Here is a 26,364-nt window from a genome sequence, read left to right on the forward strand (position 1 = left end):
AAATTGCTTAACTCATGCTCTAACCTTTAAATACTTCAATGTGTGTTCCCTATAAAGACATTCTCCTTCTTAACCACAATACTACACAACCATCAAACTGTGGAAATTAACAATGATACATAAATACCGCCTACTCTGCTGACCCCATTCAAATTTCTTCAGTTGTCCCAATAAAGCCCTTAATCGCTAAAGTTTAGCATCAGTTTAGAATCTCACTTTGCATTTAATTGCCATGTGACTTGAGTCTCCTTTATTCTGGGATAGTTCCTCAATGTTTCCTTGACTTTCATGACCTTGATGCTTTTGAAGATTACAGGCCAATTATTTTATAGAAGATCTCTCAATTTGGTCTGCCTAATGTTTCCTCATGATTGGATTCAGGTTATGCATCTTTGGCAGGACTATCACAGAAGTGATGCTGTGTTCTTTTCATCCCATTCTTTCAGTTGACACGTTTTCAGTTTGTTCCATTAATTGATGTTGTTCATTTGGATTACTTTCTTAAGGTGGTATCTGCCAGGCTTTTCCTTTATAAGTTACTCTTTCTGCTATTACTTTGTAATTAATGTTACTTGGTAATTAGTAAGTATTTTTTATGGGTAGGTACTTTGAAACTATGTAAATATGTCATTTCTCATCCAATTTTCAATATATAAAAATACATTGAAAATTATTTATTTGTGTCAGAATAGACTAGTGCTTTCCTGTTTTACTCAATGGGCTATAATCTGTTACTATCATACTGTCATGGATCTGATGCTCAAACTATTCCTGATTTGGCCAATAACAGCCAATTTGAGCTGGCTTCTGCATCTCCTTGACACATCCCATCATTCTTTGAGCATCTTCTTGTTCTCAGGAACATTTCTCCAAGGATCATTGATTCCTTTTAGTGGAAAACAGAATTTGGAAGCCAAGAGCTGCAACCTAGACATGCTCATTGCTATTGGGGAATTGTTGCTCTCAGGCTTTTTCAAAGGATAGAGCTAGGGAATATATGTAAATATAATTATATATACACATACACACAGATATTGCATCTATATTTCTATATCCAACTATAAATGTATTGAAAACCATTAAGTCCATACCAATGCATCCAAATCCAGTCCTATGTCACAGAGTTCAATCTGGTTTTCTCTCATTCTATTTTTGTAGCTCCCTTCTCTGACATACAGAATGTTGGCTTCCATTTTCATTGATACATTTATATACTGTGCCAGTTTGCATGCATTATGTCCCCCAAAATGCCATGTTCTTTGACGCAGTCTTGTGGAGGCAGACATATTAGTGTTGATTAGGTTGGAATCCTTTGATTGAGTGTTTCCATGGAAATGTGACTCAATCAACTGTGGGCAAGACCTTTCGCTGGATAATTTCCATGGAGGTATTACCCCACCCATTTAGAGTGGGCCTTAATTGAATCACTGGAGTCCTATAAAAGAGTTCACAGACAGAAGGAGGTGCTGCAGCCAAGAGGGATACTTTGAAGAATGCACAGGAGCTGAGAGTGGAGTTGGAACACAACCTGGGATCAGCAGACACCAGCCACATGCCTTCCCAGCTAGCAGAGGTTTTATGCATGCCATTGGCCTTCCTTCAGTGAAGGTATGTGTTCTAGTTTGCTAATGCCGCCAGAATGCAAAACACCAGAAATGGATTGACTTTTATAAAAGGGGGTTTATTTGGTTACAAAGGTACAGTCTTAAGGTCATAAAGTGTCCATCAACAAAGGGTACCTTCACTGGAGGATGGCCAATGGTGTCTGGAAAACCTCTGTTAGCTGGGAAAGCACCTGGATGGTGTCTGCTCCAAAGTTCTGGTTTCAAAATGGCTTTCTCCCAGGACCTTCCTCTCTGGGCTGCAGTTGCTCAAAAATGTCACTCTTAGTTGCTCTTGGGGTGTTTTTTCTCTCTTAGCTTCTCTGGAGCAAGAGTCTGCTTTCAACAGCTGTCTTCAAACTGCCTCTCATCTGCAGCTACTATCTCAGCTTCTGTGCATTCTTTCAAGTGTCCCTCTTGGCTGTAGCAAGCTCATTCCTTCTGTCTGAGCTTATATAGTGCTCTAGTAAACTAATCAAGGCCCATGCTGAATGGGCGGGGCCATGCCTCCATTGAAACTATCCAATCAGAGTCATCACCCACAGTTGGGTGGGGCACATCTCCATGGAAACACTCAAGGAATTAAAATCTAATCAACACTGATACGTCTGCCCACACAAGAGTACATCAAAGATAATGGCGTTTTGGGGGACAAAATATATTCAAACCGGCACAGCATACTTGTGTTGATGCCTTCATTTGGACATTTTCATGGCCTTCAGACTGTAACTATGTAACCAAATAAACCCCCTTTATAAAAGCCCATCCAGACACACCTAGAGCAGCTACTCAAAGAACTAAAGATGAACAATGAGACCCTAGTACGGGATATGAAGGAAATCAAGAAGACCCTAGAAGAGCATAAAGAAGACATTGCAAGACTAAATAAAAAAATGGATGATCTTATGGAAATTAAAGAAACTGTTGACCAAATTAAAAAGATTCTGGACACTCATAGTACAAGACTAGAGGAAGTTGAACAACGAATCAGTGACCTGGAAGATGACAGAATGGAAAATGAAAACATAAAAGAAAGAATGGGGAAAAAAATTGAAAAACTCGAAATGGACCTCAGGGACATGATAGATAATATGAAACGTCCGAATATAAGACTCATTGGTGTCCCAGAAGGGGAAGAAAAGGGTAAAGGTCTAGGAAGAGTATTCAAAGAAATTGTTGGGGAAAACTTCCCAAATCTTCTAAACAACATAAATACACAAATCATAAATGCTCAGCAAACTCCAAATAGAATAAATCCAAAAAAACCCACTCCGAGACATATACTGATCACACTGTCAAACATAGAAGAGAAGGAGCAAGTTCTGAAAGCAGCAAGAGAAAAGCAATTCACCACATACAAAGGAAACAGCATAAGACTAAGTAGTGACTACTCAGCAGCCACCATGGAGGCGAGAAGGCAGTGGCACGATATATTTAAAATTCTGAGTGAGAGGAATTTCCAGCCAAGAATACTTTATCCAGCAAAGCTCTCCTTCAAATTTGAGGGAGAGCTTAAATTTTTCACAGACAAAGAAATGCTGAGAGAATTTGCTAACAAGAGACCTGCCCTACTGGAGATACTAAAGGGAGCCCTACAGACAGAGAAACAAAGACAGGACAGAGAGACTTGGAGAAAGGTTCAGTACTAAAGAGATTCGGTATGGGTACAATAAAGGATATTAATAGAGAGAGGGAAAAATATGGCAAACATAATCCAAAGGATAAGATGGCCGATTCAAGAAATGCCTTCACGGTTTTAACGTTGAATGTAAATGGATTAAACTCCCCAATTAAAAGATATAGATTCGCAGAATGGATCAAAAAAAATGAACCATCAATATGTTGCATACAAGAGACTCATCTTAGACACAGGGACACAAAGAAACTGAAAGTGAAAGGATGGAAAAAAATATTTCATGCAAGCTACAGCCAAAAGAAAGCAGGTGTAGCAATATTAATCTCAGATAAAATAGACTTCAAATGCAGGGATGTTTTGAGAGACAAAGAAGGCCACTACATACTAATAAAAGGGGCAATTCAGCAAGAAGAAATAACAATCGTAAATGTCTATGCACCCAATCAAGGTGCCACAAAATACATGAGAGAAACATTGGCAAAACTAAAGGAAGCAATTGATGTTTCCACAATAATTGTGGGAGACTTCAACACATCACTCTCTCCTATAGATAGATCAACCAGACAGAAGACCAATAAGGAAATTGAAAACCTAAACAATCTGATAAATGAATTAGATTTAACAGACATCTACAGGACATTACATCCCAAATCAACAGGATACACATACTTTTCTAGTGCTCACGGAACTTTCTCCAGAATAGATCATATGCTGGGACATAAAACAAGCCTCAATAAATTTAAAAAGATTGAAATTATTCAAAGCACATTCTCTGACCACAATGGAATACAATTAGAAGTCAATAACCATCAGAGACTTAGAAAATTCACAAATACCTGGAGGTTAAACAACACACTCCTAAACAATCAGTGGGTTAAAGAAGAAATAGCAAGAGAAATTGCTAAATATATAGAGACGAATGAAAATGAGAACACAACATACCAAAACCTATGGGATGCAGCAAAAGCAGTGCTAAGGGGGAAATTTATAGCACTAAACGCATATATTAAAAAGGAAGAAAGAGCCAAAATCAAAGAACTAATGGATCAACTGAAGAAGCTAGAAAATGAACAGCAAACCAATCCTAAACCAAGTACAAGAAAAGAAATAACAAGGATTAAAGCAGAAATAAATGACATAGAGAACAAAAAAACAATAGAAAGGATAAATATCACCAAAAGTTGGTTCTTTGAGAAGATCAACAAGATTGACAAGCCCCTAGCTAGACTGACAAAATCAAAAAGAGAGAAGACCCATATAAACAAAATAATGAATGAAAAAGGTGACATAACTGCAGATCCTGAAGAAATTAAAAAAATTATAAGAGGATATTATGAACAACTGTATGGCAACAAACTGGATAATGTAGAAGAAATGGACAATTTCCTGGAAACATATGAACAACCTAGACTGACCAGAGAAGAAATAGAAGACCTCAACCAACCCATCACAAGCAAAGAGATCCAATCAGTCATCAAAAATCTTCCCACAAATAAATGCCCAGGGCCAGATGGCTTCACAGGGGAATTCTACCAAACTTTCCAGAAAGAACTGACACCAATCTTACTCAAACTCTTTCAAAACATTGAAAAAAATGGAACACTACCTAACTCATTTTATGAAGCTAACATCAATCTAATACCAAAACCAGGCAAAGATGCTACAAAAAAGGAAAACTACCGGCCAATCTCCCTAATGAATATAGATGCAAAAATCCTCAACAAAATACTTGCAAATCGAATCCAAAGACACATTAAAAAAATCATACACCATGACCAAGTGGGGTTCATTCCAGGCATGCAAGGATGGTTCAACATCAGAAAAACAATCAATGTATTACAACACATTAAAAACTCGAAAGGGAAAAATCAATTGATCATCTCAATAGATGCTGAAAAAGCATTTGACAAAATCCAACATCCCTTTTTGATAAAAACACTTCAAAAGGTAGGAATTGAAGGAAACTTCCTCAACATGATAAAGAGCATATATGAAAAACCCACAGCCAGCATAGTACTCAATGGTGAGAGACTGAAAGCCTTCCCTCTAAGATCAGGAACAAGACAAGGATGCCCGCTGTCACCACTGTTATTCAACATTGTGCTGGAAGTGCTAGCCAGGGCAATCCGGCAAGACAAAGAAATAAAAGGCATCCAAATTGGAAAAGAAGAAGTAAAACTGTCATTGTTTGCAGATGATATGATCTTATATCTAGAAAACCCTGAGAAATCAACGATACACCTACTAGAGCTAATAAACAAATTTAGCAAAGTAGCGGGATACAAGATTAATGCACATAAGTCAGTAATGTTTCTATATGCTAGAAATGAACAAACTGAAGAGACACTCAAGAAAAAGATACCATTTTCAATAGCAACTAAAAAAATCAAGTACCTAGGAATAAACTTAACCAAAGATGTAAAAGACCTATACAAAGAAAACTACATAACTCTACTAAAAGAAATAGAAGGGGACCTTAAAAGATGGAAAAATATTCCATGTTCATGGATAGGAAGGCTAAATGTCATTAAGATGTCAATTCTACCCAAACTCATCTACAGATTCAATGCAATCCCAATCAAAATTCCAACAACCTACTTTGCAGACTTGGAAAAGCTAGTTATCAAATTTATTTGGAAAGGGAAGATGCCTCGAATTGCTAAAGACACTTTAAAAAAGAAAAACGAAGTGGGAGGACTTACACTCCCTGACTTTGAAGCTTATTATAAAGCCACAGTTGCCAAAACAGCATGGTACTGGCACAAAGATAGACATATAGATCAATGGAATCGAATTGAGAATTCAGAGATAGACCCTCAGATCTATGGCCGACTGATCTTTGATAAGGCCCCCAAAGTCACCGAACTGAGCCATAATGGTCTTTTCAACAAATGGGGCTGGGAGAGTTGGATATCCATATCCAAAAGAATGAAAGAGGACCCCTACCTCACCCCCTACACAAAAATTAACTCAAAATGGACCAAAGATCTCAATATAAAGAAAGTACCATTAAACTCCTAGAAGATAATGTAGGAAAACATCTTCAAGACCTTGTATTAGGAGGCCACTTCCTAGACTTTACACCCAAAGCACAAGCAACAAAAGAGAAAATAGATAAATGGGAACTCCTCAAGCTTAGAAGTTTCTGCACCTCAAAGGAATTTCTCAAAAAGGTAAAGAGGCAGCCAACTCAATGGGAAAAAATTTTTGGAAACCATGTATCTGACAAAAGACTGATATCTTGCATATACAAAGAAATCCTACAACTCAATGACAATAGTACAGACAGCCCAATTATAAAATGGGCAAAAGATATGAAAAGACAGTTCTCTGAAGAGGAAATACAAATGGCCAAGAAACACATGAAAAAATGTTCAGCTTCACTAGCTATTAGAGAGATGCAAATTAAGACCACAATGAGATACCATCTAACACCGGTTAGAATGGCTGCCATTAAACAAACAGGAAACTACAAATGCTGGAGGGGATGTGGAGAAATTGGAACTCTTATTCATTGTTGGTGGGACTGTATAATGGTTCAGCCACTCTGGAAGTCAGTCTGGCAGTTCCTTAGAAAACTAGAGATAGAGCTACCATTCGATCCAGCGATTGCACTTCTCGGGATATACCCGGAAGATCGGAAAGCAGTGACACGAACAGATATCTGCACGCCAATGTTCATAGCAGCATTATTCACAATTGCCAAGAGATGGAAACAACCCAAATGTCCATTAACAGATGAGTGGATAAATAAAATGTGGTATATACACACGATGGAATACTACGCGGCAGTAAGAAGGAACGATCTGGTGAAACATATGACAACATGGATGAACCTTGAAGACATAATGCTGAGCGAAATAAGCCAGGCACAAAAAGAGAAATATTATATGCTACCACTAATGTGAACTTTGAAAAATGTAAAACAAATGGTTTATAATGTAGAATGTAGGGGAACTAGCAGTAGAGAGCAATTAAGGAAGGGGGAACAATAATCCAAGAAGAACAGATAAGCTATTTAACGTTCTGGGGATGCCCAGAAATGACTATGGTCTGTTAATTTCTGATGGATGTAGTAGGAACAAGTTCACTGAAATGTTGCTATAGTATGTAACTTTCTTGGGGTAAAGTAGGAACATGTTGGAAGTTAAGCAGTTATCTTAGGTTAGTTGTCTTTTTCTCACTCCCTTGCTATGGTCTCTTTGAAATGTTCTTTTATTGTATGTTTGTTTTCTTTTTAACTTTTTTTTTCATACAGTTGATTTGAAAAAAGAAGGGAAAGTTAAAAAAAAAAAAAAAAAAAAAGAAAAAAGACAAACAAGGAAAAAAAAAAAAAAAACAAAAAACGATGTAGTGCCCCCTTGAGGAGCCTGTGGAGAATGCAGGGGTATTCGCCTACCCCACCTCCATGGTTGCTAACATGACCACTGACATAGGGGACTGGTGGTTTGATGGGTTGAGCCCTCTACCATAAGTTTTACCCTTGGGAAGACGGTTGCTGCAAAGGAGAGGCTAGGCCTCCCTGTATTTGTGCCTAAGAGTCTCCTCCTGAATGCCTCTTTGTTGCTCAGATGTGGCCCTCTCTCTCTGGCTAAGCCAACTTGAAAGGTGAAATCACTGCCCTCCCCCCTACGTGGGATCAGACACCCAGGGAAGTGAATCTCCCTGGCAACGTGGAATATGACTCCCGGGGAGGAATGTAGACCCGGCATCGTGGGATGGAGAACATCTTCTTGACCAAAAGGGGGATGTGAAAGGAAATGAAATAAGCTTCAGTGGCAGAGAGATTCCAAAACGAGCCGAGAGATCACTCTGGTGGGCACTCTTACGCACACTTTAGACAACCTTTTTTAGGTTCTAAAGAATTGGGGTAGCTGGTGGTGGATACCTGAAACTATTAAACTACAACCCAGAACCCATGAATCTCGAAGACAGTTGTATAAAAATGTAGCTTATGAGGGGTGACAGTGGGATTGGGAATGCCATAAGGACCAAACTCCACTTTGTCTAGTTTATGGATCGATGTGTAGAAAAGTAGGGGAAGCAAACAAACAGACAAAGGTACCTAGTGTTCTTTTTTACTTCAATTGCTCTTTTTTCACTCTAATTATTATTCTTGTTATTTTTGTGTGTGTGCTAATGAAGGTGTCAGGGATTGATTTAGGTGATGAATGTACAACTATGTAATGGTACTGTAAACAATCGAAAGTACAATTTGTTTTGTATGACTGCGTGGTATGTGAATATATCTCAATAAAATGATGATTTAAAAAAAAAAAAAAAAAAAAAAAAAAGCCCATCCATTTCTGGTGTTTCGCAAAACAGCAGTTATTAGCAAACCAGAACATATATTTGACCAAATTCCCCTGGATGAACTAATCTCCCTTGTCTACCCCAATTCCTTCTCCCTTGAAGGTGTTTGTGAGTTCTGGTTTCCCATTCTGGGCCCCTCCTCTGTATCAACACCCTCCTTATTTGTTTTGGCTCTGACTTCTCACACCAGGCTACTTACCTGCTGGAACATCCTCCTACCATGCTCAGCTTCTGTCTCTCCATTCTGGCTGTTCCCTCCTCCAAATTAGTGGAAAGAACACTGAACAAAAAAATGCAGACCAGGTTCTATTTATCTCTGACATTGATTAGCTGTGGGATTATGGAAAAGTCTCTCATCTAGACTAAAGCCTCCCACATCTTCTCTGGCCTCCCTCCAGCCCAGCCTCCCCACAAAATGTGATCAAGTCACTCCTCTAAATGTCCTTCAATAGTTTCCCATTGCTCTTACAATAAAGACAAAATTTCTAAAGCAACCATAAAGGCCAGCTTTGTCTAGTCTTTGCTGAATTCTCTTACCTCATCTCGCATTCGTTTCTCTCTCCCTTCCAGTTAGATCACCCTTCCCTTTGTTCCTCAGAGGCACTGTGCTCCCTCCTGCCACCTGACCTTTGCACATGATGTTTCCTTGCTCTAGAAGACCTTTTTTCTAGCCCTTCCTCCCACTCTTCTTCCCCTTCACCTAATTAACTCTTAGTCACCCTTCAAGTTTCAGCTCAAGCATTACTATTCCCTTGTCTAGAAGCCTTTCCCAAGCCCCCAGACTGGGTCAGGTCTCTCTTTTTTTATCACCTAGAAACATTTTCCTTTTTTCTGAGCACAAACTCCATTATACATTCATTGATGAGATATTTATTTACTGTCTCTCTCCTCCACTAGACTGTAAGCTCAGGGAGTACTGGGAGTGTCTATTACTCACCAGAGGCCTTCAGCATCCAACACAGTGACTTAGTGCAGTGAAGGTACTGAAAAAATACTCTCACGGCACCTGACACCTAGTAGGCACTGTGTAAATATTTGTGGAATCTGAATTCTCTTCACAGGATTGTTTTGAGGATTGAGTTCATGTGTAATGAATGTGAAAGTGGTTTGAAAGCTAAAAAGTGCTGTCTAAATGGAAGGCTACATTATAACTCCCACAGTCATTGATTTAAAACCTTGTTAACCTTTTAAAAGTAAAGAAATCACAATCCTTGTGCACATGCTTCTTTCCTGTCTTAGAGACTCATCCAGAGTAGAGTGGGAAAATAACAGATATTCAGCCTTTTTTTTTAGTAAAACTTTGTAAATTTAATCAATTTGAAATGACATTTTCAGTAACACTTCAGATATAGAGGAGCTACTTTACTCATCTCCTCCCACTCCTATCAGAGCTTTGGAACAAGGAGAACCTGGGTTCAGTTCCCATCTCTTTCTTTACTAGTTGGGTGATCCTAGGCATGAAGCTCTTTCTTGTATTAGGGATCATACATATACTGTGCCTTCTGCTTGGAATGCTCTTTCCTTCCTTACACATCTCACACATGGCTGGCTCCTTTTAAAACTTCAGGTGTCTGCTTAAATGTCACCTCCTGTTTCAGTTTGCTAATGCTGCCAAAATGCAGTATATCAGAAATAGGGTGAGTTTTACAAAGGGGATTTCTTAGCTTACAATTTTACAGTTCTAAGGCTATGAAAATGTCCCAATTAAGGAATCAAGAGGAAGACATCTTCTCTGAAGAAAGGCTGCTGGCATCTGGGGTTCATCTGTCAGATGGCAAGGCACATGGCTGGTGTCTGCTCGTCTTTCACTCCCAGGTCTTGTTGCTTTCAGCTTGTGGTTACAGTGGTCTCCTCTCTGAACTTCTGTGTCCCCTCTTAGCATCTCCAGGGCTGTTCTCTCCAAGTTCTCTGGGTGTTTTCTCTCTGAGCAATTTGGTCTTTTCTGTCTTTTATCCTCATAAAGGACTCCAGTTAAGGATTAAGATCCACCTTGAATTGGGTGGGTCACATCCCAGTTGAAACAACCTAATCAAAAGGTTCTACCCAAAATAGGTCTGCCCCCACAGGAATGGTTGCAAAGAACAGGGCCTTTTCTGGGGGACATAACAGCTTCAAGCCTGCACACCTCCTCATAGAGGTTCTCCCTAATTACCCAACCGATGTAGGTCCCTCCCCTGTTCCTCAGTCACTGTGCTCTGTTCATTTCCTTCCTAGCACTTCATTGTTTGTTTGTTGTGTACATCCTCCACTTGATTGTAAGCACCTTGAGGTTGGGATCACACCTGTTTTATTCACCAGTTTGCACCGAACATCTAGCATAGTGGTAGAGAAACTCAATAAATTAGATGAATATATGGTTGAATGAATGAATAAAATTTCTTCCTCTGTAAACTCCTCCTCTGATATTATTTCACAGGGCCTGTGGCAGACTTAAGTCACAGAAGCAAATGGCCTAGCACAGTGTGTAGGTAATAGCAGGCCCTCAGTAACTGCTGCTTCCCTTTTCTTCCCCTGGTGCATCATAGCCACAACCTTTGAAAAACATCTATGACTGCTTTATTCTATGCTCCTTTAGTTTCATCATTGAGATCTGCGAATCTTCCTCCATAATGTCTTTCACATCTACCACTAACCCAGTGTAAGCTTATTTTCTTCACCCTTCAGTTAAGTGCTACTAACACTTAACTGCTTTCTTTATCTACCCCATATACTGTTAAAATTATCCTTCAGATAACCTCACTTCTTTGGCAAATTTTTGTCTCTGCTACCTCCTCTCTATCCCTATGTCTCTCCAGGCAAGAACTATATGTAAGAAGGTATGCGAGATTCTGGGAAGATGGCGGCATAGAAAGAGGTGGAAGACTTAGTCTCCCCCAGAACAATTCATAAATGAACAAAAAACCAGTAAATAACCTGGAATGGTACCTGGGAGACAAACGTGACAGTACACTCAACATCCACCGACATGAATTGGGAGGAATGCCCGAGATCACAGCATAAAATCTGTAAGTAAAATTACGGACCGGTGCTGAGAGCCAAGAACCTGGAGCCGGGAGCCCCTCCCTCACGGAAGCCACGCCGTGCACTTTCTCAGCCCAGCTCCAAGTGAGGTTTTAATATTAACTGCTCAATACAGACAGTGAATCCTCAACAAGCAGACAGAGGCTTTTGGTGACAACTGACCTTGGGAGAATCAGGGGAAATATTCTGTCTCTCGCTCGCTCTCTGTGGAGTAAACCTCAGCTGCTCTCAGCCCACAAGGTGTTGCACTAAAGACAGCCTCACACATTCTGCATTCTGAAATGAGCTGAGAGCCCCGCGGCAAGCCAAGCGGCCCAGGGCTTCCCTAGAGGGATGGCGCAAACTGATGACATAGCACGGCATCCCCCTCAGCTGAGGGAGGATCGCGGCTGGGAGGGGGGATCCGCTCGGAGAACCCAGGGGTGCTACGCCAAGTCCAGTGGTTTATGGGACACCGAGAGAGAGCTGCCCTTCCTCCCTGGCCACCCGTGCGCACGCCCCACATTCAGGGCGGGCGACTCCAGTGGTGCGCCCAGGCTAAGCTCTCCAACTGAACACACAAGAATCATTTCCCCTCAATAAGCGAGAAAAAAGGTTGAGAACTGACTGGAGGGATATAGGTGGCTCACAGGCTCCATCTGCTGGTTACTTAGAGAAAGTGTACGTCACCAAACTGTGTCTCTGAAAAATTAGATCGATATCCCTTTTTTTTGGATACAACTTGAAAGAACCCTATCAAGCAAAACAAATGCCAAGAGGCCAAAAACAACAGAAAATCTTAATGCATATGATAAAACCAGATGATATGGAGAATCCAGCTCCAAACACACAAATCAAGATTTCGGAAGAAACGTTATACATCACAAAATTAATTAAAGAACTACAATCAAAGAACGAAAACATGGCAAAGGATTTAAAGGACATCAAGAGGACCATGGCCCAGGATATAAGTGCCATAAAAAAGACCCTAGAAGAGCATAAAGAAGACATTGCAAGAGTAAATAAAAAAATAGAAGATCTTATGGAAATAAAAGAAACTGTTGGCCAAATTAAAAAGACTCTGGATATTCACAATACAAGACTAGAGGAAGCTGAACAACATCTCAGTGTCCTAGAAATCCACAGAACAGAAAATGAAAGAACAAAAGAAAGAATGGAGAAAAAAATTGAAAAAATCGCAATGGATCTCAGGGATATGATAGATAAAATAAAACGTCGAAACTTAAGACTCATTGGTGTCCCAGAAGGGGGAGAGAAGGGTAAAGGTCTAGAAAGAGTATTCAAAGAAATTGTTGGGGAAAACTTCCCCAACCTTCTACACAATATAAAGACACAAAGCATAAATGCCCAGCAAACTCCAAATAGAATAAATCCAAATAAACCCACCCCAAGACATATTCTGATCAGACTCTCAAATACTGAAGAGAAGGAGCAAGTTCTGAAAGCAGCAAGAGAAAAGCAATTTACCACATACAAAGGAAACAATATAAGACTAAATAGTGACTACTCAGTGGCCACTATGGAGGCGAGAAGGCAGTGGCATGACATATTTAAAATTCTGAGAGAGAAAAATTTCCAGCCAAGAATACTTTATCCAGCAAAACTCTCCTTCAAATTTGAGGGAGCGCTTAAATTTTTCACAGACAAACAAATGCTGAGAGACTTTGCCAATAAAAGACCTGCCCTACTTCAGATTCTAAAGGAAGCCCTACCAACAGAGAGACAAAGAAAGGAGAAAGAGATATAGAGAATTTTAACAGACATATATAGTACCTTACATACCAAATCACCAGGACACTCATTTTTCTCTAGTGATCACAGATCTTTCCCCAGAAGGGACCATAAACTGGGACATAAAACAAGCCTCAAGAAATTAAAAAAAAAAAAATTGAATATACTCAAAGAACATTCTCCAAACACAATGGAATAGAAATAGAAGTCAATAATTTTTGAACTATAACTCCACTATTTACTTCCTACATGATAAAAAATACACAAACTCTAAGGACAAATCAATGGTTTTGAACTCAATGTAAAATATGTAATTTTAGACAACTATATAAAGGTGGGGGAATGAAGGAGTACAGGAACATAGTTTATGTGCCCTATTGAAGTGAAGGTGGTACCAAAGAAAAACAAGATTGATAGGGATTTAAGAAGTTAATTTTAAGCCCCACAGTAAACACAAAGAAATTATCAGAGAATATAACCATAGAGATGAAAAGTAGAGTTTGGGTTAAGAGAAATGGGGGAAGGGGCAATGGGAAGTTAAGAAAGGAGTGTAGGGTTGCTGTTTGAGGTGAAGGGAAACTTCTAGTAATGGATGGTGGGAAGGTGATAGCATTACAACATTCTAAATGTGATTAATCGCACTAATGGAATGCTAGGAGGGGGTGGAATGGGAAGATTTAGGCTGTATATATGTTTCCACAATTGAAAAAATAAAAAAAAAAAAAAACTCTAGATGACAATTGAATGCTAAGGATGAACTTGGATGGGATTGGAGGGTGGAGGACAGGTGGCTCAAAGGGACACAGTTGAGACATAAGGAAAAGGAAATATAGAATGTAAGCATTGTATCATTGTTGAATCTCTTATACTTCTTAGCTGTGCTTAATGGAATTACATAAAAGAATGTTCTTGTTCATGGGAAGTACATACGTGAATTATAGTGTATGTTCAAGGATGTGTGCAGCTAACTCTCATATGTTCAGAAGACAGAGAGATATATGATGGATGATAGATAGGAGGGAGGGAGGGAGGGAAAGAAATAGTGATGTGACAGCAGGTTAAAGTTGGTGGATTGAGCTATTGGGGGAGGGGGGTCAGGGTATGATGGAATTCTGTGTATGGGGCTAGTATTGTTTTTGCAACTATTCATGTAACTTTGAATTTATTTCAAAATAAAAATTAAAAAAAAAGAAGGTATGCCTAAACCTACTCATTCATGGGTCACAGTCTCATTTCTGACCTACTTGTGGCAGTCCATTCCTCTCACCTCACTCTATCCCACTCTCTGATTTTGCCACCTCATAGTTTATTCTCCCAAGTATGCCTTTTCCTTTGAAATGGATGCTTGTTTAGATTCTGGTTCAGCTTAGTCTTGGGGCATTCCTTCTTTGGCAACTGCCTCCTTGAGTGAGAACTGGACATGAAAATTTAAAATTTCCAGTGTATGTCAATGCCCTCGACCATTTTCCCCCTGTCTAAACAATCCTAGCTAAGAATCATTTACTTCTTCAATTAGAGAGAACAATAAAGAGTACTGAGTCTAAACTTATTCTTCTTATAGACAAAGTCCACATAGAAGATGCCCCCATGAGGCAGGATCTTGCTTCTAATCTAGTATTTTCCCATGTTAGTTTGGACTTTGTGTTTCAGTCAAGCAAAATTACTTACTTCTTGTGGATTGCTTCCTCTTATCCTCTCCTCTTTTTACTCAGTGATGTCTGATTATAACCAGAATGAAATAATTCTTATACATGATCTATGCCTGGGAGGAAGGACAAAGAAGAGCAGAAAGTTTTTTTATGAGGGGTTTGTGTCCTTGTCTCCTGACCATTTAATCAATGCCATTTTTGCTACAGTATCCATCACTTGAAATACTCCACACTCAGAGCCTGATCCTGCTGTGCAGAATGCTGTCAGAGTAGTTTTCTGTTGAGTTCTAACAACCTCCCTGGGAGAGACTAGTGGGTAAATAGTCAACTGTTATGCAATTTTACAGCTAAATAGAAAGCTTTGTCAAGAGTATTTAAATATTAGAAATAAAGGGAAACTTTCTTTTCTCTTACCTTCTACATTATTTAGTAACCATGTTGACCATCCTACCTCCTAAATGTCTCTCCTATCCACTGCATCTCCATTCACTCATCAGTGCCTGATTAAACTTTGTCTGGCTGTGAACCTACAGAATAGGTTCTGCCAAAGTTTGATGGGAATTTAAGTCCGAAAAAAAAAAAAAAAAAAAAAAAAAAAAAAAAAAGGCAGGCTATTCCATATGGCAATATAGTAGCAGTTTATTAGGGAACTTACAAACTGAGAAGTTGGTCCTTGGCACCTGCAGGACATTCAGAGTATACTCCATGCCATGCAGGGGTTTACAGGGGCGTTATACAGGCAAGAACAAGAAGGCACAGAGCCAAGTTGGGATTTTCAAGATGATAAACATGTTTCTTTGAAGTTACTGATATGTAGCAGGAGTGGTTCTAGTACAAATAGCTGTCATGCTTTGGAATGTGCACATGCACTTTAAGATGCACCTTATCTAGGAATTTATGGCTTCTCTGGTTTATGGCCTCACACTATTTCAAAAGCCTTCTAATGACTCTTCCACCGTCCTTCCTCCTTTCTGGTGCCTCCCCCACATTGGTGCCAGAGGATATTTCAAAAATGTAAATCCAATTCTGTCTCCCTTTCTTAAAATCCATCATTCCTTAAGCTCCTTAGCATGACTTACTAAGCCCTCCATGGTCTGCCTCGGCCTATCCATTTAGCCTCATATCCTGGCTCTCTGTCCCTCACATATGTTCTGGCTTCACAGGCCAATATATAGTGCTCCAAGCATACCATCTGCTTCACATCTCCATGACTTTACATTTGCTTTTACCTCTGCCAGGGATGCCCTTCTTTCCTTACCTATCTGGAAAACTTCTGTTCATCCTCACAACCCAGCTACGTCTTTCCTGACCATGCCTCTCCCCCTTCCATTGTCCTTTCCCACCCCATCCACAGAATTAAACACTTCCTACTCTCTGCTGCTTCCAGACCTTGTAATGCATCTATTGTAATACTTGCACTATTATGAAGATATTTGTTTACATGTCCTTTATGCCTTCTCCTAACCCCTACTGTGAGTTTTTCAAGGGTATTGGCTTTGATTCATCTTTGAATCCCCATCACTCAACACAAGTTCTGGCACATAAAAGATATTATGTGTATAGGTGTGTGTGTATATTATTTGAGATATAATTCAGAACCATAAAATTCATCCTTTTAAAGTACAATTCAGTGGTTTTTAGTATATTGGCAAGGTTGTGCAGCTGTCACCACTATATACTTTAGAACATTTTCAACACCAGAAAAATAAATCCTGTATCCATCAGTGGTCACACCCAGGTCCCCTATCCCCCCAGTCTCTAGCTACCACTAATCTATTTTCTGTCTCTATAGATTTGCCTATTCTGGGCATCTCTTATAAATGAAACCATATAATATGTGGCCTTTTGTGTCTGGCTTCTTTCTTTTAGCATAATGTTTTCAAGGCTCATCCATGTTGCAGCATGTATCACTATTTTACACCTTTTTATGGCTGAATACTATTCCAATTGTTTGGATTACCTCATTTTGTTTATCTTTTCATCATTTGTTGGACATTTAGGTTGTTTCTATTTTTTGGCTATTATGAATAATACTGCTATAAGCATTTGTGATAAGTTTTTTTGTATCAGTAAATATATATGTATTTGCATATTCCACTTAAGTGAAACAACTTTATTTTAAATATCAGTTAGGGAAGATTCAAGGTTTATCAATAAATATTTGAGTCAATGAATAAATGAGTGAATGGGTGAGGAGTCATGTTTCATCATGTGTCCTCTGGGCAGCACATGAATTATAACCTTCTCTCCTTCTTTTGTGCAGGTCTGGGCCGGATTGTCCAGGCCGAGGAATATCTGTCTCAAGCCCAGTGGACAGTCCTCAAATCAACCAAATGCAGTAATGCCACCCACTCTTTACTGCATCGGAACCTAGGACTTCTCTATATGGCTAAGGAAAACTACGAAGAAGCCCGGTATCATCTGGCCAATGATGTAAACAAGTTAAATGCTAATACCAAATATTTCCCAAAATAGCTTCTGTTTAGTTTAGTTTTTTAACTGAACATTTCTCCAAAAATTTCTGTTTATAAATGACCATTTGGTAGGATGGTCACAAGAACCAATTCTAACCTGACTTCAAACCTTTGCACTTCTGGCTGTGCAACTTTGGCCAGGTCATACCCTCAAGCCTTAGCTGCTCTGAGGGTAATGAAGGGCAGCAGAACAGCATTACTGGATAACAGAAGGGCTTTGCTTAAGTCCCAGCTCTCTTGTTTCACTGGCCACATAGTGTTAGACCAATTCTTTAACCCCTCTGTTCTGGTTTGCTAATGCTACCATTACGTAAAATACCAGAAATGGATTGGCTTTTATAAAGGGGATTTATTCAGGTACAAATTTACAATTCTAAGACCATAAAAGGGTCCAAACTAAGGCATCAACAAGAGGATACCTTCACTGAAGGAAGGCCGATGGCATCCAGAACACCTCTATCAGCTGGGAAGGCATGTGGCTGGTGTCTGCTTGTCATTATGTTTCAGCTCCTCCCAGTTCCTGTGCATCCTTGCTTATTTCTCCCAGGGCATTTCTCTCCAAGCATCTGGGGATCCTCTCTTAGCTTCTCTGGGGCAAACTCTAGGCTTCATCTCTTAGCTTAGCATCTCCAAACATCCTTCTGTCTGCATCTCCAAGCATCTCTAAACATCAGCAAGCATCTGGGTCTGTGTTAGCTCTTAGCTTCTCTCTTATATACTCCAGTGAACTAATCAAGACCCACCCTGAATGGGCAGGGTCCACACCTTCATGGAAATAATTTAATCAAAGGTATCACCCACAGTTGGGTGAGTTACATCTCCATGGAAACACTCAATCAAAATGTTCCACCCAACAAGACTGGGTTAAAAGGTCATGACTTTTGTGGGGGACATAATACATCCAGACTGGCACATTCCAGCCCCTGGAATCCAAGAAGACATGTTCTTTCCAAATGCAAAAATACATTAATTCCATCACAATATAGATAGGTACAAAGTCTTATCAAAATCAGTTAGTGGCATGGTTTGCCCTAACCCTTTCCAAGAGTTTTCATGGCAGCCCTTTTCTCTCCAAACGCCGGTGTGAGTGCTCCAACATATCCATGCATTGGGAGACCACCTTCTTGGCCCCACCCTCCTCAAGCATCAGGGTGCCACCCAGACTCTGCATCTCCAGGGCAAAGGCTCTCCCCTCTCCAAAGAGTGGGGTAGTGGCCAGGTCCTCTCCAATTTCAGGGGGATGTGCTCCACCCTCTCTGAGGCCTGGGGTGGCAGCACTCTTCCTGAGCACTGAGGCAGAAGGTCCACCCTCTGCCTCTGGGGCAAACTCACCCCCATGTGCATGGGTTGCTTTGCTCTCCTTGCCTGAGATTTCTTAGCTTCAGACCTTGGCTTCCATGGTTCTGCCTTCTCTGAAGAAATTTTTCCTTCAGTCTGTCCCTTTTCTGTCCCTTTTAGTCCAGACTGGCAGTGGTCCCGTTATACAGATCTCACAAAAATTTTTTTTGGCTTGGCCTGCAGCTTACAGGGGTCAAAATCATCAGACAATAGGATTTTCCACAAATCCTTTCTGGGTAACTCCATCTCCAATCCTGGCTTGTACTGAAACGGCTGGCTGGTTCCAGGTTTCGTTAAATCCACACATGGGACTGTAGCCTTTGGGGTTTCACTTTCTGGAAGCCCAGAGTTTTCAAGACCATCCATTTCTGATTTCTTTGTACCCAAGAGTTCAGTTCTCAGCTTATCTCTTTCCTCTAGCATTTTACTATAAGTTGTAAGAAGCCAGGCTGCATTTTCTGCATTTAGTTTTGAAATCTCTTAAGCTAAGTGTCCCAGCTCATCTCTTTCAAATGCTGCCTTCCATCCGACACCAGGACTCAATTTTGCCAAATTCTCTGCCACTTTAAAACAAGGATTGTCATTCTTCCAGTTGGCCTTGACACATTAAACATTTCTGTCTAAGGCCTCGGCAGAAGTATCTTTAGAGTCCATATTTCTACCAACAGTCTCTTCAAAGCAATCTAGGCCATTTCTATCAAGCTCCTTACAGTTCTTCCAAGATCTTCCCATTATCCATTTAAAAAGCCATTCCAACTTGTTTGGTGTTTGCAAACTTTGCAGGAGCACCCCACTTCTCTGGTACCAAAATCTGTTGCGGTTTGCTAATGTTGCCATTGGGCAAAATACCAGAAATGGATTGACTTTTATAAAGGGAGTTTATTCCGGTACAAATTTACAGTTCTAAAGCTATAAAAGTGTCCAAACTAAGGCGCCAACAAGATACCTCTCCCAGCTGGGATGGGACGTGGCTGGCATCTGCTGGTCCCAGGTTGTGTTTCTGCTAATCTCTCTCAGCTCCTGTGCATCTCTCTTAAATACTCCAGGGAACTAATCAAGAACCCCCTGAATGGGTGGGATCCACACTTTCATGGAAATAATTTAATCAAAGGTATCACCCACAGTTGGGTGAATCACATCTCTGTGAAAGGACTCAATCAAAATGTTCCACCCAAATAAGATTGGGTTAAAAGATCATGACTTCTGTGGGGGACATACTATATCCAAACCCGCACAACCTCTGAGCCTTCTCTTTCATAGAAAGACTGTAAGACTGAAATAATAGTAAAATAGTCTCTGCCTCTTTGGGTCATTGCAAAGATCAACAATAGGACAATACAAGTATAGCACTTGGCTATTATTTTCATAAATAACATAAATGCCTACTTCAGAGTGTGATTACTAAATTTAAATGAGCTGATGTATATGAAAGTGTTAAACTGTAGAACTTGGTACGAAGTTTAGATAGGATGATGAATGTGATAATTGAGCTGTTCTTCCAAAGTTTGAGGTTTCTCTTAGAATTTCTGTATTGGACAATACGAACAGAGAGGAGAGTTCCTGAGACTGAAACCTGCATTAGGTTACAGTCAGAATGGAGCTCCCATGAGGTCAGTTCTTTCTTCAGCCTCTCCATTGGGCACTTCTCCCTCTGGTTGCTAGCCAGTGTGCAATGCCCTTAAATTCTCTAGAAACATTCTTGTGCTGGGCATTTTCCCTTCCCCTTACACCAAATCCATTCTCTGTCCTGGGAGAGGCTGACCTCTGTGGATTACACAACCTGGACTCCATTGCCCTCTGGCTTTGGTTGGGTTTGAAGAGTAGGAGGCTTGACAGGGGAGTGGAGGGTGGGAGGAGAGAGAGGTTAGGGTATTTATTCTTTCTCCTCCCTTTCTGCTGCACCCCTATTCTGGCAAGGGCAGTGTTCTTTATAGCTACAGCTCCTGTCAGGTGATCCTCTTACATGACTATAGCTCTTGCTGTGCCCTGATAACTCTGTTTTCTCCTCTTACCCTTTCAGGAGTAGGGATGATAATAGTTTCCTGCTGTTGATAGTCCCTAGATGTTTCACTAGCTCTTGTAGGTTCCTTAACCTTTTCACATTTCTGTAAATAATTGATTCATTAAACTATCTTTGGGTTACCCTTTTGAGAGTATCATCTATTCATACCTGGCACACTGACTAGTTGCAATTCTTAGCTTATGTTTCCTCTATATAATCGATGCTCTCCAACCAATTATGCAGAAGTATATTCTCTCTTGAGCTTGGCCACATAGTTAAGAATTATATTAAATTCAAATTCCTTATCCTAGTTTTTTTTAAAGATTTATTAATACATATCATAAATTCCATTTTAAGTATATAATTCAATGATTTTTAGTAAATTTAGAGTTGTGCAACCATCAGCACAATCCAGTTGTTGAACATTGCCATCACCCCAAAGAGATCTCTTGTATCCATTTTCAGTCATTTCCCATTCCTACCTCTAGCCCCAGGCAAACACTTTCTATCTCTATAGATTTGCCTTTTCTGGACATTCATATAAATGGAATCATACAATACGTGATCTTTTGCATCTGGCTTCTTTCATTTCGTTTATTTATTTTGAGATTCATCCATGTTGTTGCATGTATCAATAGTGCATTCCTTTTATTGCTGAGTAATATTCTGTCTTATGGATATATCACTGTTTGCTTATCCATTCACCAGTTGATGGATATTTGGGTTCTTTGGATTGTTTCCAATTTTTGGCTATTATGAATAATGCTACTATGAACATTTGTGTACAAGTCTTTGTGGGGTTGTTTTCATTTCTCTTAGGTAGGTACCTAGGAATGGAATCGCTGGAATATATGATAACTTTATGTTTAACTTTTTGAGGAACTGTCAAACTGTTTACCACAGGGGCTACACTGTTTTACATTCCCACCATGGTTTGATTTTCTCCACATCCTCATCAACACTCTGTCTTTAAGATTTAGCCGTTCTAGTGGGTGTGAAGTGGTATCTCACTGTGGTTTCATTTTTCATTTCCCTAATGACTAACAATGTTGAGCATCTTTTCATGTACTTTTTAGCCATTTGTATATCTTTTTGGAGACATGTCTATTCAGATCCTTTGATCATTTTTTAGTGGGCTATTTTGAAACTTCTTTTATATTCTGAATACAAGTCCTTTATCATATATGTGATTTACAAACGGAACTGAAGCTCTCCTTCTTCCTCCTGCTATAGATTTATTTTGCCAGTTGTGCATTTGGAACAGAGGACATCAGGACCTCAGGAGGCTACTTCCAGATGGCTAATATCTTCCATAGCCTTAACAAGCAGGACCTGGCAGACACACTGTACACCAAGGTATGCTAGAGCTGAACCTTGACCCATAAGCCAGGTATTTTGCAACTGATGTCAGACCATTCATGAGGAAATTGAGACAGAGATGAACTGACTTTTCCAAGATCACAGAGCTGATACATAGCATACTCCCTTTCTCTTTCTTCCTGTTTCTCCACTACAAAAATAGATTAGTCCTGAGCATCCATAGAACAATTACCAAATAATGAATGATTGGTCAATAAGGACCAAACCCCTCCAAATACAGTGCTGTGTGCTCCATCATACCCATAGGAGCAAGCTAATGTAGGCATATTGAGGGGTATGATAGAGAAGTAGTAGTTTTCAAGATAAATTAATTGCAGAAGGATCCTGTCAAGGGAGGCTAAGACTACTTATAATTGTGCCTAAGAGTCTCCCCAGAGAACCTCTTTTGTTGCTTACATGAGGCCTCTGTCTCTCTCTAAGCCCACTCAGCAGGTAAACCTACTGCCCTCCCCCCATGTGGGACATGACTCCCAGGAGTGTAAATCTCCCTGGCAATGTGGGGCATGACTCCCAGGGATGAGCCTGCACCTGGCATCATGGGATTGAGAAAGCCTTCTTGACCAAAGAGGGAAGCAAAATGAAACAAAATAGTTTCAGTGGCTGAGAGATTTCAAATAGAATCAAGAGATCATTCTGGAGGTTATTCTTATGTGTTATATAGATATCCTTTTTTAGTTTTAGTGTATTGGAATAGCTAGAAGGAAATGCCTGAAACTGTTGAACTGCAGCCCAGTAGCCTTGATTCTTGAAGACTATTGTATAACTATGTAGCTTGCACAGTGTGACTGTGTGATTGTGAAAACCTTTGTGGGTCACACTCCCTCTATCCGGTGTATGGAAAGATGAGTAGAAAAATAGGGACAAAAATTAAATGAATAATAGAGGGGATGGAGGGATAGGATGTTTTGGGTGTTTTCTTTACTTGTATTTTTGTTCTTATTTTTATTTTTTTTGGAGTATGAAAATGTTCAAAGATTGATTATGGTGATGAATGCAAAACAAATGATGGTACTGTGAACAATTGATTGTACATTGTGGATGATTGTAGGGTAAGCATATATATCTCAATAAAACTGAATAGAGGGAAAAAAAAGATCCTGTCAAGGGACCAGAGAACATGAGAGAACTTTAAATTTTCCATCTTTACATGTAAAATAATTTAATCTGTTTCCTATGTGTTAAAGTATCGGTTATGTTCATACAGTAATTTAATTTATTAAACTGATTAATTTATTTAATAAGTTTAATAAATTTAATTAATAAATTTATTAATTCATTTAATAAGTCACTTAGTGAGCACCCACTTCTCTGTTAATACAAGTTCTCATGCTGTGATTGTTGATTCTTATTCAAGACCCTCTTCTGAGGTAGAAGGCATCATGGTGTAGTTGAGAAACAATGGACTTTGGCGTCAGACAGACTTGAGTTTAAATCCTGGCTGTTTCACTTGCCAACTCTTAACCAGAAGTCAAGATTGATCGTAACTTCTCTGAACTTCAGTTTATTTATCTATAAAATAGGAATGATAAGACTACCTCCATTGGGATATTGTGAGGATGTAAAATTTTAGCATTGTATGTGCTCAACAAAGCCATTGTTATTAATCTCCACCCTACTAGGGAGGCCCCCACATCAGCTTGGCACATGCTCTTTGCAGCCATCACTTGTCACATTCACTTTGACCAGGGTTGTTTTGGGCTCCTAGGGCTTCCTCTATCTCCAGGCACAGATTGTCAGGACACCTAGTCAGGAGCAATGCTCACCTCAATTGGCTGGTGTAATGGCCATGATCTGGCCTGCTTGTCTGATTGCCATGTCCTTTTCCAACAGGTCACTGAGATCTGGCATAAATATTTGAATGAATACTATCAAGTTCTCTCACAGGCTCGCAACCAACAAATCGATTTACTGGGAAAACACTTTGACAATGACACTGGCTTGGGTAAGTGGCAGCTCTCCCTAGGAAGCAGAGCAGTGACTTCATCTCACCTAACACACAAGCCTTGCCCCTAAGGAGGGCAGCTGTCCCTGTCATGGAGCACATCAGTGCCATCTTCCCCATTTTGCTGATGCAGAAGACTGAGACATGGGGATCAAAGAGATTTTACCAGTGTTGGGCAGAATTCAGAACCCTAGCATCACACATAGTCTCTTAAGGGTCAGTCAGGGGCAGATTTGAAGAAGGAAAAGACCCTGGGAGATTTCTTATGCTGTGATTGTTGATTCTTTTTCAAGACCCTCTTCTCAGGTAGAAGGCATTGTGGTATAGCTGAGAAACTATGGGCTTTGGCATCAGACAGACTTGAGTTTAAATCATGGCTGTTTCTTACATGTTATCCCCCCCAGGGCACATAAGCCAAGATAGACTTTATGCAGAAATTGCATTGCTCATTTGTTCTGGTGCCTTATCCTCCCCATTTACTGGACAGTGAACTTCTCAATGGCAGAGGCTGAGTCTGATTCATCCCTGTACTCCCAGGCTCAGCAAAGGGTTAAGTGTTCACAGAATTATACAGCAGCATGGCCTCTGAGATAACAAGAGACAGATTATCTAATTTTGGCTCAGAAGAGACATAAAGTATTGTTAGTGAGACAACAGCCTATATGCAATAACAAAAGAAAATTTATACGAGTACAAATTATATTACAAGTTGAGGCCTAGATGTAGAATAAGGATGTTTTGTGGTATTGAAAAAGGAAGGGTTCTTGGAGGAGAGATTTTGAGCTAAGGCTTAAAAAAAATAGTAACTTCATTGGGTTTTCTCTCATTTTAAAAAGAGTTTATGCTAAAATGACAACTTGGACATCAAGGGAAACACAAAGGGAAAAAATTTCACCATAGCTATTTGAAGATAGGCAACTTTAGCATTATGGCGTCTTTTCTGTCTTTTCCCTTTAAGCTTAGTATTTAGATACGTGCTTTTAAGTACTTGGCCCATAATAACTGCCCAATAAACGGTAGCTAAAGGAGGGCCAAAAAACTGCTGGGAGAAATAATAAATTGACTCACATGGGGAAACAGAAAGGCTATTGCCTAAGCATCTTTGTCTTGGGGCAGAAGAATTAAGTTGCTGCAGCTGCAGGCAGCCTCAGCTCCCTCCTCTCAGCTGGCAGATGAATAGGAACAAGGAATTCTGCTGCAGCAAATTCCCTTTTGTTTTGGGAGCCTAGGAGCCCTAGGGTTCAGGACTCTGAAGGACAGAAACCTTAGCAACTTTGGGACCTGTGGGAGTGAGCGTTTTTTAGGTTACTCTGATAATAGCATGCTGGGCAAGGCTGGAGAGCTGCCCCCAAACTGTCCAGCTTCCTGCTGTGCCCGCCGAGGCCATCCTCCGGGTGGAGAACTGGCTGTGACTTGCGCTGTCCCCACCACTGCCCTTATGAGGAGGCCCCTGCAGAGGACCAGGCAGCTTGAGCATTTATCAGTGAGGGCAAGCACAGCTGCCCAGGGCCTGTTTCCTTCGTACCTTCCCTCCCAATACAGATGAAGCCCAGGAAGCAGAAGCCATTCGGATCCTGACTTCAATCTTGAACATTAGAGAATCCGCATCTAATGAAGCCCCAGAAAAGACTGTCTTTGTTCTGAAAACCCTGGTCATGCTTTACTACCTGATGATGAATTCTTCAAAGGCAAGTTTCCCTCAAAAAGCAGCATATCTAAAATAGAAGTTGAAATTCCTCTGGTTGAATTCAGTTGTTTTGACCAATTCCACCAGCTTTTGCCCTCAGAGCAAGTCCTCACTCCAAAGAAGTTCAGATGCTCATGGCATTTCTCATTGATTGAGTCCAGCCTGCATAATGCAAATTGGATTGTCTTCTTCCCTCAAGGGTCCTTCCCAGGGTTGCATAGGTAGATTGAGACCTGGACGGTGCTGGGAAGCCTGCAGGGCAGGAGGGCTGTGGGGAGTCCTCTAAGGAATGGAGTTGGTAGCTCTAACTACACTCAGTGAGTGAGTTCCCTATTGCCAAAGGGGTTCAGCCAGAAATGGATTGCCATGAAATGATTAAAAAGGTAACTGTTTTTGAGTGCTCCTTACATGCAAGTCACTATACTAAGCACTTAAGTGAATTCTCTTATTTAATTCTCATACCAACCTTTTGTGTGGGCACTTTATTATCCCCACTTTACAGATAAGGAAACTAAGTGCAGAAAGGGTCAATTATTTGCCCAGTGTCTCACAGACAGTAAATGGCAAATCTCAGCTTTATTGATTGATTG

General features: G+C 40.2%; 1 protein-coding gene across 1 annotated transcript in view; it reads left to right on the top strand.

The window, feature by feature from the left end:
- The window catches only part of ZMYND12 (zinc finger MYND-type containing 12), a 44,937-nt gene that overhangs the window by 16,747 nt on the left and 1,826 nt on the right, over positions 1-26,364 (top strand). Inside the window, exons 4-7 of the mRNA XM_037827519.1 lie at positions 17,215-17,384; positions 21,999-22,121; positions 23,976-24,087; positions 25,630-25,775. Of these exons, the coding sequence (XP_037683447.1) occupies positions 17,215-17,384; positions 21,999-22,121; positions 23,976-24,087; positions 25,630-25,775 (551 nt within the window). The remainder of the gene's footprint in view (positions 1-17,214; positions 17,385-21,998; positions 22,122-23,975; positions 24,088-25,629; positions 25,776-26,364) is intronic.

Source organism: Choloepus didactylus, chromosome 2, assembly GCF_015220235.1.
Source record: "Choloepus didactylus isolate mChoDid1 chromosome 2, mChoDid1.pri, whole genome shotgun sequence".
Classification (NCBI taxonomy): Eukaryota; Metazoa; Chordata; class Mammalia; order Pilosa; family Megalonychidae; genus Choloepus; species Choloepus didactylus.